This window comes from Salmo salar, chromosome ssa16 (assembly GCF_905237065.1).
Source record: "Salmo salar chromosome ssa16, Ssal_v3.1, whole genome shotgun sequence".
Classification (NCBI taxonomy): domain Eukaryota; kingdom Metazoa; phylum Chordata; class Actinopteri; order Salmoniformes; family Salmonidae; genus Salmo; species Salmo salar.
The window spans coordinates 15904661-15919642 of record NC_059457.1 but is presented as its reverse complement, the minus strand read 5'-3'; the positions used below and the strand labels follow the sequence as shown (position 1 = coordinate 15919642).

The 14982-nt window shown below is 43.2% G+C and overlaps 1 protein-coding gene across 1 annotated transcript in view; it reads left to right on the top strand.

Moving 5' to 3' along the window:
- Positions 1-14982, top strand: part of LOC106573171 (SLIT-ROBO Rho GTPase-activating protein 1) — a 157138-nt gene that overhangs the window by 39779 nt on the left and 102377 nt on the right. The window contains 1 exon segment of the mRNA XM_014147891.2: positions 13765-13960. Within this exon segment, the coding sequence (XP_014003366.2) occupies positions 13765-13960 (196 nt within the window).

Below are 14982 nucleotides of genomic sequence, written 5' to 3'. Positions count from 1 at the left end.
GTGCTCACATTAATCTCCTAGAACCCCGCTCTTCTATTTGGGTTGGAGCTGAATGAGGATCCTCGCAGGCCACCATAATGATGCCCGTGGTGATTGATGCCTCCCCCGCCTGCTCTGCCGGTATTCACTCTTGTTGAAGCGTCGCCTTGGCGACCGTCACCATCGGCTATTGTGCCCGCTTGGCATAGATGACCTAATGCTGATTTGAGGATTATTACATCTCAGTTATTGCCTCGGTGATTATACACTTTGAATAATCACTCTGTTGAATGAGGGTGAAATGTGTTCATATCACAATGCAATGAGCTGCTTTGGCCTGGCCTGTTTGTGAAGGATTTTGCTTCGAGAATCCTATGACTATGTAAACATAAATGGTAGCTTGGATTTGTCATGAAACAACTGGATGCATGAGATAACGAGCAGTATAAGTTCCTGGTGCTTGGGTTTTTAATCATTTGGACGAGTCACAATTTCGCAAGTGTTGGCGTCTTTTGAATTTCGAAGGGGGGGGAAGTCTTCGTTCCGGCTCTGATCCTCGTTCTATCGGTTCTCTTAGCACATATGGACCCAGAACTCTATCGAGCATTTGACTTATTAAGCCAGACTTAAGTTTTGGGTTAACCAACATTAGTCAGATATTAATAGGCAGAAATCTGCTAATGTTTTTGGCTCATTAAACACAGTGCATTCTACTTTTACCACTGAAACAAAGCTACTTCAACTGCTACTACAGCATTACAAGAATTTGAGGCCTATTTATTTTATTTAACCTTCATTTAACTAGGCAAGTCAGTTAAGAACAAATTCTTCTTTAAAAAAAAAATATATAAATACAATATAAATATAGGACAAAACACACATCACAACAAGAGAGACAACACTACATAAAGAGAGACCTAAGACAACAACATAGAAAGCCAATGCTTTAGTCTCTGTTTACTGTTTAAGTATAGCTTTTAATTATGTGTAAGTGGGCATGGCCGATCGGCTGAGACAGACGGAGATATTTTGTGAATCAGCCTATACATATATATATTCTTTTTTAAATCAGGGTTCAGGAAGAAACCAGAGCTCTCTCGGTCAGCAGCCCTCATTCCTCTTGAGCCACAGAGAAAACAAAAGAAAAAGCTGGCCACTAGAGCATCATTTCCTGTGTGTGTTTACACGCGTGTGTGTGTGTGGCCATGCCCTAGGCCTAGTGTGTGTTTGAGGGTGTGTGACTACCAGCCAGGAAACCGTGACAGGCTAATAGTAGTACAGACATCTGCTCCTCAGAGGTATTGATGTGGCTGTAGTAACAAACAAACAAAGCTGCTCTTACTGCTCCTGACAAACCAACCCAGAGACTCCCTGCCTGATAACAATACTTGAACGTGAGGGACAGAGGAGGGAACTAGCCCAACATCACAGAATTCTGTCTGTGTCCGAATACCCACAGTTGCGTTCTAAATAGTAGGCATTTTTGGTATGGGGATTTTTTTTAAACATTTAATATGGTATAAATGCCAGGATGTCATACTAATTTCTGCTTTTCATCTACGTACACTGAACAAAAATATAAATGCAACAATTTCAACGATTTTACTGAGTTACAGTTCATATAAGGAAATCTGTCAATTGAAATAAGTAAATGAGGCCCTAATCTATGGATTTAACATGGCTGGGCAGGGGTGTAGCCATGGGTGGGCCTGGGAGGGAATAGACCCATGTCCAGCCAATCAGAGTAGTTTTTTCCCCCCACAAACGGGCATTATTACAGACAGAAATACTCCTCAGTTTCATCAACTGTCCAGATGGTTGGTGTCAGACGATCCCGCAGATGAAGAAGCCGGATGTGGAGGGGCTGGGGCTGGCATGGTTACACTCGGTTTGTGGTTGTGAGGCCGGTTGGACGTACTGCCAAATTCTCTAAAACAACATTGGAGGCGGCTTACGGTAGACAAATGGACATTCAATTCTCTGGCAACCGCTCTGGTGGACATTCCTGCAGTCAGCATGCCAATTGATCGCTCCCTCAACTTGAGAAATCTGTGGCATTTTGTTGTGACACAACTGCACATTTCAGTGGACTTTTATTGTCCTCAGCACAAGGTTCACCTATGTAATGATCATGCTGTTTAATCAACTTATTGATATTCCACACCTGTTAGGTGGATGGATTATCTTGGTAAAAGGGAAATGCTCACTAACAGGGATGTTAACAAATTGCTGCGCCAAATTTGAGAAATCAGCTTTTTTGTGCGTTTGGGACATTTTTGATATTTTATTTCAGCTCATGAAACATGGGACCAACACTTTACATGTTGTGTTTATATTTTTGTTCAGTATAGTAGAATTTGCTACACACTTGAGGAAGAGAATCGTATTTCGCTGATAACCACCTGATAACCAAAATGAACGAATCAGATGACACATTCACAGTAGGAGGAGCCTAGTATGCTGATATTTGTAGCTTACTGCATCCATTTTCACTAAATAGTTCTGATTAGTACACAGTATGCAGTTTAAGTAAAAAGTAGGCAAGACAGATTTCAGACACGGCCATTGACTAAGTTGTGTTAATGTTAATTTTACATTTTCTTTTTTTGTACTTTCTCACAGAAAGACGTCTGATGGCTCTGACGTGAATTGAAATCGCAAAATACTCTGTATAAAAGCCAGTTCCAACAGCCTATAATCTTTGGGTGTGTTATACTATGTACAACCCATATCAAGAGCTTTGACTCCGAGAAGGAAGCATCGCACACTCACTGACTCACTGCCTCACACAAGTGTCCCCAAGGATGCATGCTCGTTGTGTGAGTACCCTGAATTTACTCACACATACGCAGCATTACACCAACTCTGTCTACATGCACAGGAATGTTTGGAAGCTGCTTTGGTGTCAGTCAGATTTTGAAATACGGTCCATGTGGCCAATGTAGTCATTTTGTTGGGGTATAGAACACGCTACAGAGTACTGGACAATGCCTGTAATAATGATACTGTCCAGCTTTTGTCAGTCAAGTCTGTGCTTTCTCAAACCAGTCCATAATTGTGGCATTGTCAATTCTTAGCAACACTTGATAAATGTAGCCAATTGTTATTTTCCTGTCACATTGCAGGTGGGTAAGATAGACTATTCACTTGTCCACCTTAAGGGCAGTAGGCCACTAGCTCTAGCCTGGAGGTCGCAGATAGGAGTTTTGGCAAGACAGCACAACAGATCTGGGACCACCAGGCTACAGTTGCCTCAGTGGCAGGCTAAGTTGTTTAGCATCTCTCTCCGTTGTCATCTTAGCTCTACAGACTGTCGGACACTGGGTCCTTCAGTGACAGCTCTGTGGCATCATACTGTAACACTAAGGTGGTAACACATTCTGGCCTCTATGTGCCCAGCTCTGTCACTGGCAAGAGACTCCACTGTTGGAGTTCAGTCTCTCACAAATCAAATGAATGATGAATAGCATACTATTTATATTCCCAGTGGTGTCATTCATTGTCCCTCTTTGTAATAACACATGTTGTGACATTACCACTTAGCTGCAAAACGTTGCATAGTGATTTTTATTTCTCCACAACAATGTTAAATCCGAATCAGCACAATTTTGGGATGTATTTGTAAGCACGTCTCCTGAAGCTATCATGAAATGATGGTCAAACTAAATCTGAAAGACTTTGAGCTCTCTCCATTGTGGGAGGTCCTTTTGAACTCTAATTATTTGAGCCGTAAGTAATTGTGCCTAACAAGGCTATGCTATGCTGTGCTGGGCTTTTCCCTCCTTTTTCCTACAAAGACCTTGATGAAAAGGTAGTAACGAGTACTTTTGGGTGTCAGGGAAAATGTATGGAGTAAAAAGTACATCATTTTCTTTAGGAATGAGGTGAAGTAAAAGTAATAGTTGTCCAAAATATAAATAGTGAAGTACAGTACAGATACCCCCAAAAACGACTTAAGTCGTACTTTAAAGTATTTTTACTTAAGTACCTTACACCACAGCTTCACACACAGCTTGTTGTTTATGTTGGCCAATCAAACCGGCAAATAGGCTCAGTGTGTAGCAAGTGAGAGGGAGCTCACTAATGCAATGCAAGATCGGATAAAATTCCGCAATTCAAATTTTGTGAAATGAGAAGTAGGCTACAACGAGCAACCAACTGAATTGGGTTGGGAAGAAAGTGCAGCATGAGGCCTCAATTATCCTAGCTGACTACCTTAGCTAGCTAGATTCTCTAGTCTACTCCAGTCAAGACGGGCACTGTTATATTTAAGGCACAAGGCACGATGGGGTGTGGTATATGGCCAATATACCACGGCTAAGGAATGTTCTTAAGTACGACGTAACGCCGAGTGCCTGGTTACAAGCCTTAGCCATGGTGATATATTAGCCATATACCACAAACCCTCGAGGTGCCTTATTGCTATTATAAACTGGTTACCAACATAATTAGAACAGTACAAATGAATGTTTTGTCATACCCAAGGTATACGATCTGATATACCACAGCTTTCAGCCAATCAGCATTCAGGGCTCAAACCACCCAGTTTATAATGGATGATGTCCTAGTCCAGTGTAAAACATTGTAACTGTGTCATGTGATGATATGAACCTGACATTCTAGAAGGGATGTTAGTTGAGTGCACATTTAAGGCTTTTTAGGGCATTGCTCTTTTGAGTGATAGTTGAGATTGATATTTTGATAAAAGTTATATGATAATAAAAGTTGAATGATGCTCTAATGTAATTCTAGATAATTATATCCGCCGTCATTTTCGATATCAGTATGCAATATCTTAACTTTTATACATGTAACATTGCTTGTGCTAAATTGATCGTTATAGATAGCATTTTGAAATTTACTGCATCTTAAAAAAGAATTTTAATCGAAACCAGAAGTATTCATTTTTAAATGTAGAAAGCATTGTCTAGCAACCAGTATAGTTGGTATGGTAATGAAGATTTCTCAGCCAATTGAGTAATCTCCCCAAATGTCAGAACACAAGAGACTGGCATGTGATCCAGCTCTCTGCGGGTATTGAGAGCATGTGATCTGGTAAAGAATTATGAGCCTAGTCCATAATTACCTTTTGATGCTGTTTATCCAGTCGATCTTCCTTCATATAAGGCCATGTTGGGCAGCCCTCCTAACCCCAGATCTCTACTAGATGGTGAGGCAAGGTACCCTCCTGCATCGTTTACAATGTATGTAAATAATAAAGTATTTTCTCTGTAATGTCTCTTCCGTTATATGTTTGGACCCCAGTAAGGCTAGCTGTCCTAACAGATCAAATCATACTTCCAGACCCCACATCTGCTGAGCTATTTCAGCTGCTGCTATTGAGCTTGTAGAGAAAAAGTTAAAAGAAATGAGTTCTGCCAAAACATTTTGTGGAAACCCGTTGCCTAGAACCGAGAAAGCCGTATCAAATAAAAGTTTATTGGTTGCGTACAAAGTTTAGCAGATGTTATAGCAGGTGCAGCGAAGTGTTACTAGCTCGTAATAGTGCAGCAAAAATGTCAAACAACTACACTGATAACTATAAAATCAAGTCTGGTTAACAACCCTATAACACTATCAGTAATCAAAATGCTACGAGTGGATATACACCAAAAATATATACTATGATATGTACAGCAGTAGATATATTACAGTGAGCTATGTTGAGAATCCAGTGTAAGAAAATGCAATGTACGGTAGTAGATACTGTATCTTAGAATGAGCTATGTGAAGAGTACAGTACATGAATACACAACGTAAAAGAAACAGCCCAGTATTTAATGTCCCTATATACAGTACATGGGACAGCAGTGTTGTGTGAGTATGGGCGTGTATGTTTTGTGTGAGTGAGTCTTTGTCTCTTATTACAAGAGGTGGTGGACTCGATAGCTATTCAACAGTCTGATGGCCTGGAGATGGAAGCTGTTTTTCAGTCTTAAGGTCCCAACTTTGGTGCACCTGTACTGTCTCTGTCTGCTAGATGGTAGCAGAGTGAACAGACTGTGACTCGGGTGGCTGAGGTCCTTGATGATCTACTTGGCCTTCCTTTGATACTGAGTGCTGTAAATGTCCTGGAGGGCAGGCAGCGTGCCCCTGGTGATGCGCTGGGCTGACTGCACCATTCAGTTGAGGGTGGTGCAGTTGCCATACCAGGGGGTGATGCAGCCCGACAGAATGCTCTCAATGGTGCAGCTGTAGAAGTTTGAGGGTCTTATGGGCCATGCTGAATTTCTTCAGCCGCCTGTGTCGCTGCACAGCTTCTTCACCACTGTGTCGGTGTGGTAGGAACATTTCAGGTCCTCAGTAATGTGCCCGCAAAGGAAGCTTTTCAAGCTCTCATTGTGCCCAAGAACACGAAGGTAACCTGCCTAAATGACTACCGACCCGTAGCACTCACGTCTGAAGTGCTTTGAAAGGCTGGTCATGGCTCACATGAACACCATAATCCCTAGACCCACTCCAATTTGCATACCGCCCCAACAAATCCACAGATGATGCAATCTCTATTGCACACCACACTGCCCTTTCCCACCTGGACATTTTTTACATTTTTACATTTTAGTCATTTAGCAGACGCTCTTATCCAAAGCGACTTACAGTAGTGAATACATACATTTCATTTCATGCATTTTTTTTTTGTACTGGCCACCCGTGGGAATCGAACCCACAACCCTGGCATTGCACACACCATGCTGGCGCTGCAAACACCATGCTCTACCAACTGAGCCACAGGGAAGACAAAAGGAACACCTACGTGAGAATGCCATTCATTGACTATATCTCAGCGTTCAACACTATAGTGCCCTCAAAGCTCATCACTAAGCTAAGGACCCTGGGACTAAACACCTCCCTCTGCAACTTGGATCCTGGACTTCCTGACAGACCGCCCCCAGGTGGTGAAGGTAGGTAACAACCCATCCGCCACGCTGATCCTCAACACGGGGCCCCCTCAGGGGTGCGTGCTCAGTCCTCTCCTGTACTCCCTGTTCACTCATGACTGCATGGCCAGGCACAACTCCATCATTAAGTTTGTTTATGACACAACAGCCTGATCACCGACAATGATGAGACAGCCTATAGGGAGGAGGTCAGAGACAGACAACAACCTCTACCTCAATGTGATCAAGACAAAGGAGATGATTGTGGACTACAGAAAAAGGAAGACCGAGCACGCCCCCATTCTCATCGACAGGGCTGCAGTGGAGCAGGTTGAGAGCTTCAAGTTCCTTGGTGTCCACATCACCAACAAACTATTATGGTCCAAACACTTATTTATTTCTCCCCTATTTCGTGGAATCCAATTGGTAGTTAGTCTTGTCTCATCGCTGCAACTTCCGTATGGACTCGGGAGAGGCGAAGGTAGAGAGCCGTGCATCCTCCGTACTGCTTCTTGACACAATGCCCACTTAACCCGGAAGCCAGCCGCACCAATGTGTCGGAGGAAGCACCGTACACCTGGCGACGCTGTCAGCGTGCATGCGCCCGGCCCACCACTGGACTCACTAGAGCGAGATGGGACAAGGACATCCCGTTGCTGGGCCAATTGTGCGCGGCCCCATGGGTCTCCCGGTCGCGGCTGGCTGCGACAGAGCCTGGACTCGAACCGGGATCTCTAGTGGCACAGCTAGCAACTGCGATGCGGTGCCTTAGACCACTGCGCCACTCGGGAGGCCTTATGGTCCAAACACACTAAGACAGGATTCACGTTTATCGTCGAAGGAATGAGCGTTACACCGAGGCTTGTACTCTGGAGCGAGATCGATTTGGAGGTGGAGGGTCCATCATGGTCTGTGGTGGTGTGTCACAGCATCATCGGACTGAGCTTGTTGACATTGCAGGCAATCTCAACGCTGTGCTTTACAGGGAAGACATCCTCCTCCCTCATGTGGTACCCTTCCTGCAGGCTCATCCTGACATGACCCTCCAGCATGACAATGCCACCAGCCATACTGCTTGTTCTGTGCGTGATTTCCTGCAAGACAGGAATGTCAGTGTTCTGCCATGGCCAGCGAAGAGCCCGGATCTCAATCCAATTGAGCACGTCTGGGACCTGTTGGATCGCAGGGTGAGGGCTATGGCCATCCCCCCCCCCCCCGAAATGTCCGGGAACTTGCAGGTGCCTTGGTGGAAGAGTGGGGTAACATCTCAGAGCAAGAACTGGCAAATATGGTGCGTCCATGAGGAGGAGTTGCACTGCAGTACTTAATGCAGCTGGTGGCCACACCAGATACTGACTGTTACTTTGGATTTTGACCCCCCCTTGTTCAGGGACACACTATTCAATTTCTGTTAGTCACATGTCTGTGGAACTTGTTCAGTTTATGTCTTAGTTGTTTAATCTTATGTTCATAGAAATATTTATACATGTTAAGTTTGCTGAAAATAAACGCAGTTGACAGTGAGAGGACATTTCTTAATATCTTAGTTTAGAATTTCTTAGAGATTAGAATCAAGTAAGACCAACTTATTTAATAAATGTTAGATTGAATTTAAAATATTAAAAAATCATAACTTGTAAAACCTACTTTAGATTAGCAGAACACAAATAAGTAAAATTATATTTACTCAATAACCTAATATGTGTTAACAGTACTCAAAAACAGTAAGTTATAAGAAATGATATTGACAAAATGAGTTAGTACCACTTTTATGATTTGAGTTCTACTGACAGTTGGAGATGTTTGAGTAGCCACTACTCAATTTCTTTAATGAGTTAAGCAGTTACTTTTTACAGTCGTAACACACACACAACACACACACACACACACACACACACACACACACACACACACACACACACACACACCTGTCTATATTAGACATGAGGGAGTCGGGTCCACAGTACAGTATAGTATGCCCCAGATAGCTTTTGGCAGAGGCAGTGATAAAGTAGGAAGAACCAGAGAAGAAGTCTGCAGCGGGACCCTTGGAGGACTAATTATATAACTAATGGTAAAATATAACAGAGGAAGAAGAGCAGCAAGCAGGCCAGGGGAGCTGTTTATTCGATTTGTTTCATAGAAAAGTGAATTGGTGGAACAATGAGCCCTTTCACGTGGCAGAGGCAGGAAAAACTTGGCCCTGCTTCTCGGACAGTGGGCGGGTTGTTTTCACTGATGCTTGTTTTTCCTCAGGAGGTCAACAGTGTTTCATTCTCTGTCGTCCTGCTGACACTGCACTTTCTCTCTCACAACAAATGGCCCGCAATCAAAAGCAATTCAGAGTTGCAACTTTAGACATATTCGCCACCGTGAATGGGGTTATGGGAAATATGTTGTCGTGCGCGTTTGAAAAGGGCTGGTTGGATGACATCCAGTCCAGAACAAACAGCCTTTGGTTCCAACAGATCGTCATAAAGACCAAACGACTCGCTCTCTCATTGTACACGTCCACCCAGTGTGTATTCTATTGGACGTTTGGTTTTGTGCTGTCAGCCCTGGACATGCAGTGGGCATGAAGGCCTACAAAATCTGTATCCATGCCTATGTATGCCCCTTTACAACAACAGGGCCAAACCAGGCTGAACTGTGACATTTCTGGTTCCAGGAACCAGCCATGAACTTCCAGAATCCCTCAAAGCCCATCCATAGACTCCCTTCTTGGCCCTATCCTCTTCTCTTTTACAGCCACAGAGAGCCACCTGTTGACTGTCCCAGCCTCCTGCTCCCTGCTGCCCCTTTGACTTTATTTCCAGGTCCCGCAAGTGTCAGTTCACAGCAGTGCACAGGTGCACTCATCTCCCTGCTGCCAGTTTGAAGTGGATCACAGAGTGCTTTGATCGCAGTCACCCCCCCTCAAGCTCCTCAGTGGGCCCCTCTGCACGTGTTTACCATACAGATGACCTCACAGAGACAGGATTGTACCACTGTATATACAGAGGATGACCACTCAATGCAGCGTTTGCATGCGCGGAGAGAGCAAAGGATACAATGTTGTGAACCTGTCATGAGCTCAGCTTTTTTTGTTCAAGGTGTTTTTGTTTTTTTACACACTCTGAGTTAATGTGTATTATTCTATGAAGGAAATTCAAGGTTCATTGTGTATAGCACTGTGCCAGTGTGGGCTAGAGTAATGTTCATTGTTTGTGTAATATTTCTCTGCAGGGTCTGTGGATATTGTGGGAATCGGGAGTGTTCAGTTTAGACAATTGATTTGAAACCCGCCTACAGCAGAATACTTGATGCCCAGGCTGTTTGATCAAAGCGAGGCTTTCACCTGTCTCCGAGATGACAGAGAGAACCGGTGGAATTCTCAGCGATATCCACTTGAGTTGCCTCACTGACTAGTGGATTAGGCTTCTCTGTGAAATGCATTTCAGCCCCCGAGTCACTCAAGGGAAAGAATTATAGTATGATTGTCTGATTGTATCTTAGTTGAATACGATGTTATGTGTAGGTAGAGAGAGCCCTAATTGTATCCCTGTTTTACATGTGCCTAGATTGTCACGGGTGAATAATATGCACCAAATGTTGAACGGTGATTTTTCTGCAATGTCATCCATCATGGCATGGTGTCACTGGTCAATGTTTGACTTGCAATACGAATGATTTAATGTTCAGTCATGAATATAATTCTGTTAAATTATCCTCTCTGCTCCTTTGCGTAAATGTCAGGGCTGCTTTGTTTTAATTCCACATCCTCATTCACTGTTTGGAGTGAGGAATTATTCACACTTGGAATTCTGGGTTTCTCATTCATAAAGAAAACTCCCGAAGCTCTGGTAGCCTCTCTAGGAACATTCTTTCCCTTTCCTTTTAGCTCCCCATAGAAATCTCTTGTTCTCTCTATGGAACAAATGCGTTGCTGGAGAACCTGGTTGAACTTGTGACATCCAAACAATGAACTATCAGGTCTTGGTAGCTCATCATGATTGAAAAAGGAAACTGGCACCAATCTCAATCTGCCCTCTATAGGTCTATTTTACCTGCACTGGACCTACAATCTAAAATGTTGTTTGGATTAAAGCGAGTTCAGACTCAAGTAGCCATGGCGTGGTTACCCATTGGGGTGAAGGGACTCTTTGCTACACTGCAGCCAAATGTACCCGACTGATTGTTGGTTTCTATCTGGCTAGTCAGACATTGGATGCATATCACTGCAGTTTGTTTCCTCAACAAATGAGACTCAGCACCCCCCCCAGTTTACCCCCCTCCCTCCTTTCCTGTCCCACCTTCCCCAATTTGATTTGTTTATTCCCCCACGAGGTTCCAGGATGAAAGAGCTGCTCCCGAAGCCTTGGGAAAGAATATAATTTATCAGGGATTTCTAATAGAACCCACATAAATCATTCATTTTTCAAGATTGTGTAGGCATTTAAAGTTGATGAATGAAGCCAAGTTCTCGGCTTATTCCATTTATTTGCATTTTGGAAAACACAACGAGGAGCTCTCAGGGCCCAGTTACTGTGAACAGTTTAATTGAGTCAGCAGTTAATTGATCAATGATTCGGTTCAATCACTTGACTTGGCCAGTTATTGATGGTTGCCCAATAGAGCAGTCTACTCTATGGGGAACCATTTGGGCAGTTTGGAAAAGGCCTCTGTCCTGTATTCGGACTAGGCTTGGGCTGTATCCGGTTTGTCATCTCTTCATACTGACCTTGTGCAATGCCGGGATATTCAGTAATACTGGCACTGGACACAGGGGCGCTATTTTCAAAACCCACTTTGTTTTTTACATTTTTTTAACTTGCTAACAAGTACATGTAAAATCTCATAGAAAATGCTAACTAAATGCTAATGAGCGCATTGTTTTCCCTCAACACCTTCCCTGGTTGCCACTACTCATCTAAAAATGTAATCTGTCTCAACACCATTTAAGTCACTCCCCCCAAAAATATTTTGAGGTAGGGTGGCATTTTACCCCAAGTTACTCTAAATAAAGTAGGAATGGAAAGCTGGGATCCTCCTCTTAACAAAGGCCCTCTCCCTGCAACAGCTTGTCAGAATGCATGTTTCCCTCCCTGTGCCACTCCTAACTTGAATGCTCCTCTCCCGCACAACAAGGCGACTAGGCGACTAGGTAAATAACTATTCTACTATGTGGTAGTCAGATTTTTCTATTCATTACTCATTTTGTTGGAGAGGGAAAAGTAAATGTGGAATGTCCTAGTACCTTCAAACTGCACCTCGGCAGAAATATTCGCAAAGCTCTGGTCTCTCTTCATTGTGTGCTTGTAAACAAACACCACGTGACTGGGGATTACAAGTAAAGTTCGTAATGACCCATTTTGACAGGTGAAATGAAGAATGAAATATTCTTTATCTAAAGTATTGCAAAAGTAGACTGCAAGTATTTAGTTAAAAAGTAGAGACAAATATTCAAATGTAGACACAACTTCAGAAATAGTTTTGACGGTATTGATGGTATTGAAAATCCATCCGTGGCTATTTCCAGCCCTACAGTCTACTAGCCTGTACTCTACAGATGTTAATGACTGAGTGGGCATCAAGCATCAAGTTGTGTTGAACTAATGTTCAAGACCGTTGTCTGAACTGGCCAGGTGAGGTGTGTTTTGTGGTATTAGACAGTTTGTCAGTATAGCAGTTTTATGCTGGCTAAAACCATAACCTCCAGAGACATTGACATTTTTGGTCTGACTTTCATCATTGAGTTTCTCCTTTTTTACAGGAGCTCGTCTCCAAAACACGTCCATCCCAGACTCCAGTCATGATTAGGGATAGCCGGTGTGAATACACACACTTGACGAGTACGACAGGCCTTAGCTGCAATCAGCGCGTTTGCTCTATAATTCATGTAATAGGGCCAGTTCATTTTGGAGGGTTTTTCTTGTGTGGGATTAAAGCCGATGATGCCCATATGATAGTCTTGGCCAGAGTCGATTTCCACTGGATTCTCAATGCTATACAATCTGATAGATTTGTTGAGGCTTAAGCCGCCGCATTGCTAGAGATAAGAAGTGATTTTGCGTCAGGAATTAATTTGAAAATGTGTTTCTTATGTAACAACTCTGTTTCTATGTAATGTTGTAAAGTTTTGACAGCAGGGCTAAGCAGCAGCAGTTACAATGGCCTCTAGTTACCTACTTACCATACAATTCCTCTTGGTGTTTGTGACCGGGCACAAGGCCCTGTGATTTTTCATTAGAGCAACATCATTTTGTGGCCTCCTCTATTGGAATTTTGTGTTGTTTTTTTTTAATCATGTTTACTTTCATAGTGGCGACGTCAAGCCCTGGTACCTCATGACAAATCCATTATACATAGCCAGGGTCACATAGCCATCACAGGACACTGTGTGTTCACTCACACACACCATTACAGTAGGGGGATGTTGCCTACAGTAGTAACTGATGTACATTTTAATGACAAACATTCCCATTGACTGGTGAGATAATTTAGCTCCATATGCAGCCTGGTTAAGAGAAGCCTCCTGTCTCTCTCCTGTTTCCCTGCTGGTGAATGTGGTGTGCAGTCAACCAGTAGCACTAGTGAAGACCCTGGCGTTTCCGGGCAGGATGTCAAGAAAGCGTGTCCGTGCTCCATCACAGTGGTGATTGATTAGTAACAGGGCTAATTAATTCTATAGTGGCTTTAATGAATCACCTGAGATAAGCGCTGCCAACCTTCTCTCACAATCTACCTATTTGTGCTTTGTGATCACTCCCCCCTTATGTATGTCATTGCCCTTAGACTATGGGCTGGTGTTGACTACAGAGACATATTTCTGACCTGTCTGCTGTGTGAGTTGCTAAGAGAGTTACATACCTCTGACTTGTGTGGTTGTAAATATCAATCTGACCGAGTTGTGTCTCTGTGTTCTCAGAGATCCGTGCCCAGCTGGTGGAGCAGCAGAAATGCCTGGACCAGCAGACAGAGATGAGGGTGCAGCTCCTCCAGGACCTGCAGGACTTCTTCAGGAAGAAGTCAGAGATCGAGATGGAGTACTCCAGGAACCTGGAGAAACTGGCTGAACGCTTCATGGCTAAGACGCGGAGCACCAAGGACCACCAGCAGTACAAGTAAGTACAAGTGCGTCTAGGTCTTGTCTGTGTACCTGGGTCTAGGTCTGAGCCTTTCTCTGTCGGTCTATGCATTTTTTCCTGAAGAAGGTAAGTCACTGCATGGAACACTGTCTCTGTCTGAAAAATGCCTCTCTCTGGTTCAGTGTTCATGAATACCTGTTACATTAGGCCAACCAAAATCAACTTCATATTTGATTATAACGTTGATGACATATCAATCTGGAAAATATATTCAAATGTTTTATTACAATGTTGATGAGGTGAATCAATCTGGTTTGTATTTACAGTCAGTCTGGGAAGACCTACGCACAGCAGCAGTGCTCAATGATTCAATTTCCTATTTATTTCTCATTATCAAACTCCATCAATGAGACATTTTATTGTCATGTCATTCTACTCATTTCATCTCCTCCATTCGACGTCCGAAATCGATTTGGACTGCGGGCTTTCTTTACCAATTTTTTTTCATACTTTGAAAATGTGTGTTCCCGATTTATGAATACATTTACATGAATTATTGAAAGGAAATATCCTGTGAAGGCAGACTGTTACACCAGGGGCTCCAGCGATAAATATCCAAAACAATTTTACCCCTCTCAGCCGATTCTGCATAATGTCCCTTTGTTCTTCTGTAGCTCATCTGGGTAGCAGTGGTGTAGCCCTCTATTTAAAATACTTTCCCAATCTAGCCTCACAATTCAAACTGTCACCCTCTGTCAGTGTGCAGATGGTATTTCCAGCACAGTGTACTGTGAGTTATGGAATTGGAGAAACTCCAGTGAAGTAACTGATACCTCCCTAGAATGGGTTGAGATTTTATGAGTTGTTAAAAATAAATAAAAAAATGGACATCAGATTCTTGACTGCTCCCAGATCCACAGTACAGAATACATGGAATGGTGAAAGGACTCCTAGTGTTAAAATCATTCTTGTGGAGAATAACCTAACCAGCTTGGTCCATGTCTACAGTAAGTTGGTCTCAGTCATTTGGATCTAACCACAAATGAGACCTGAAATGA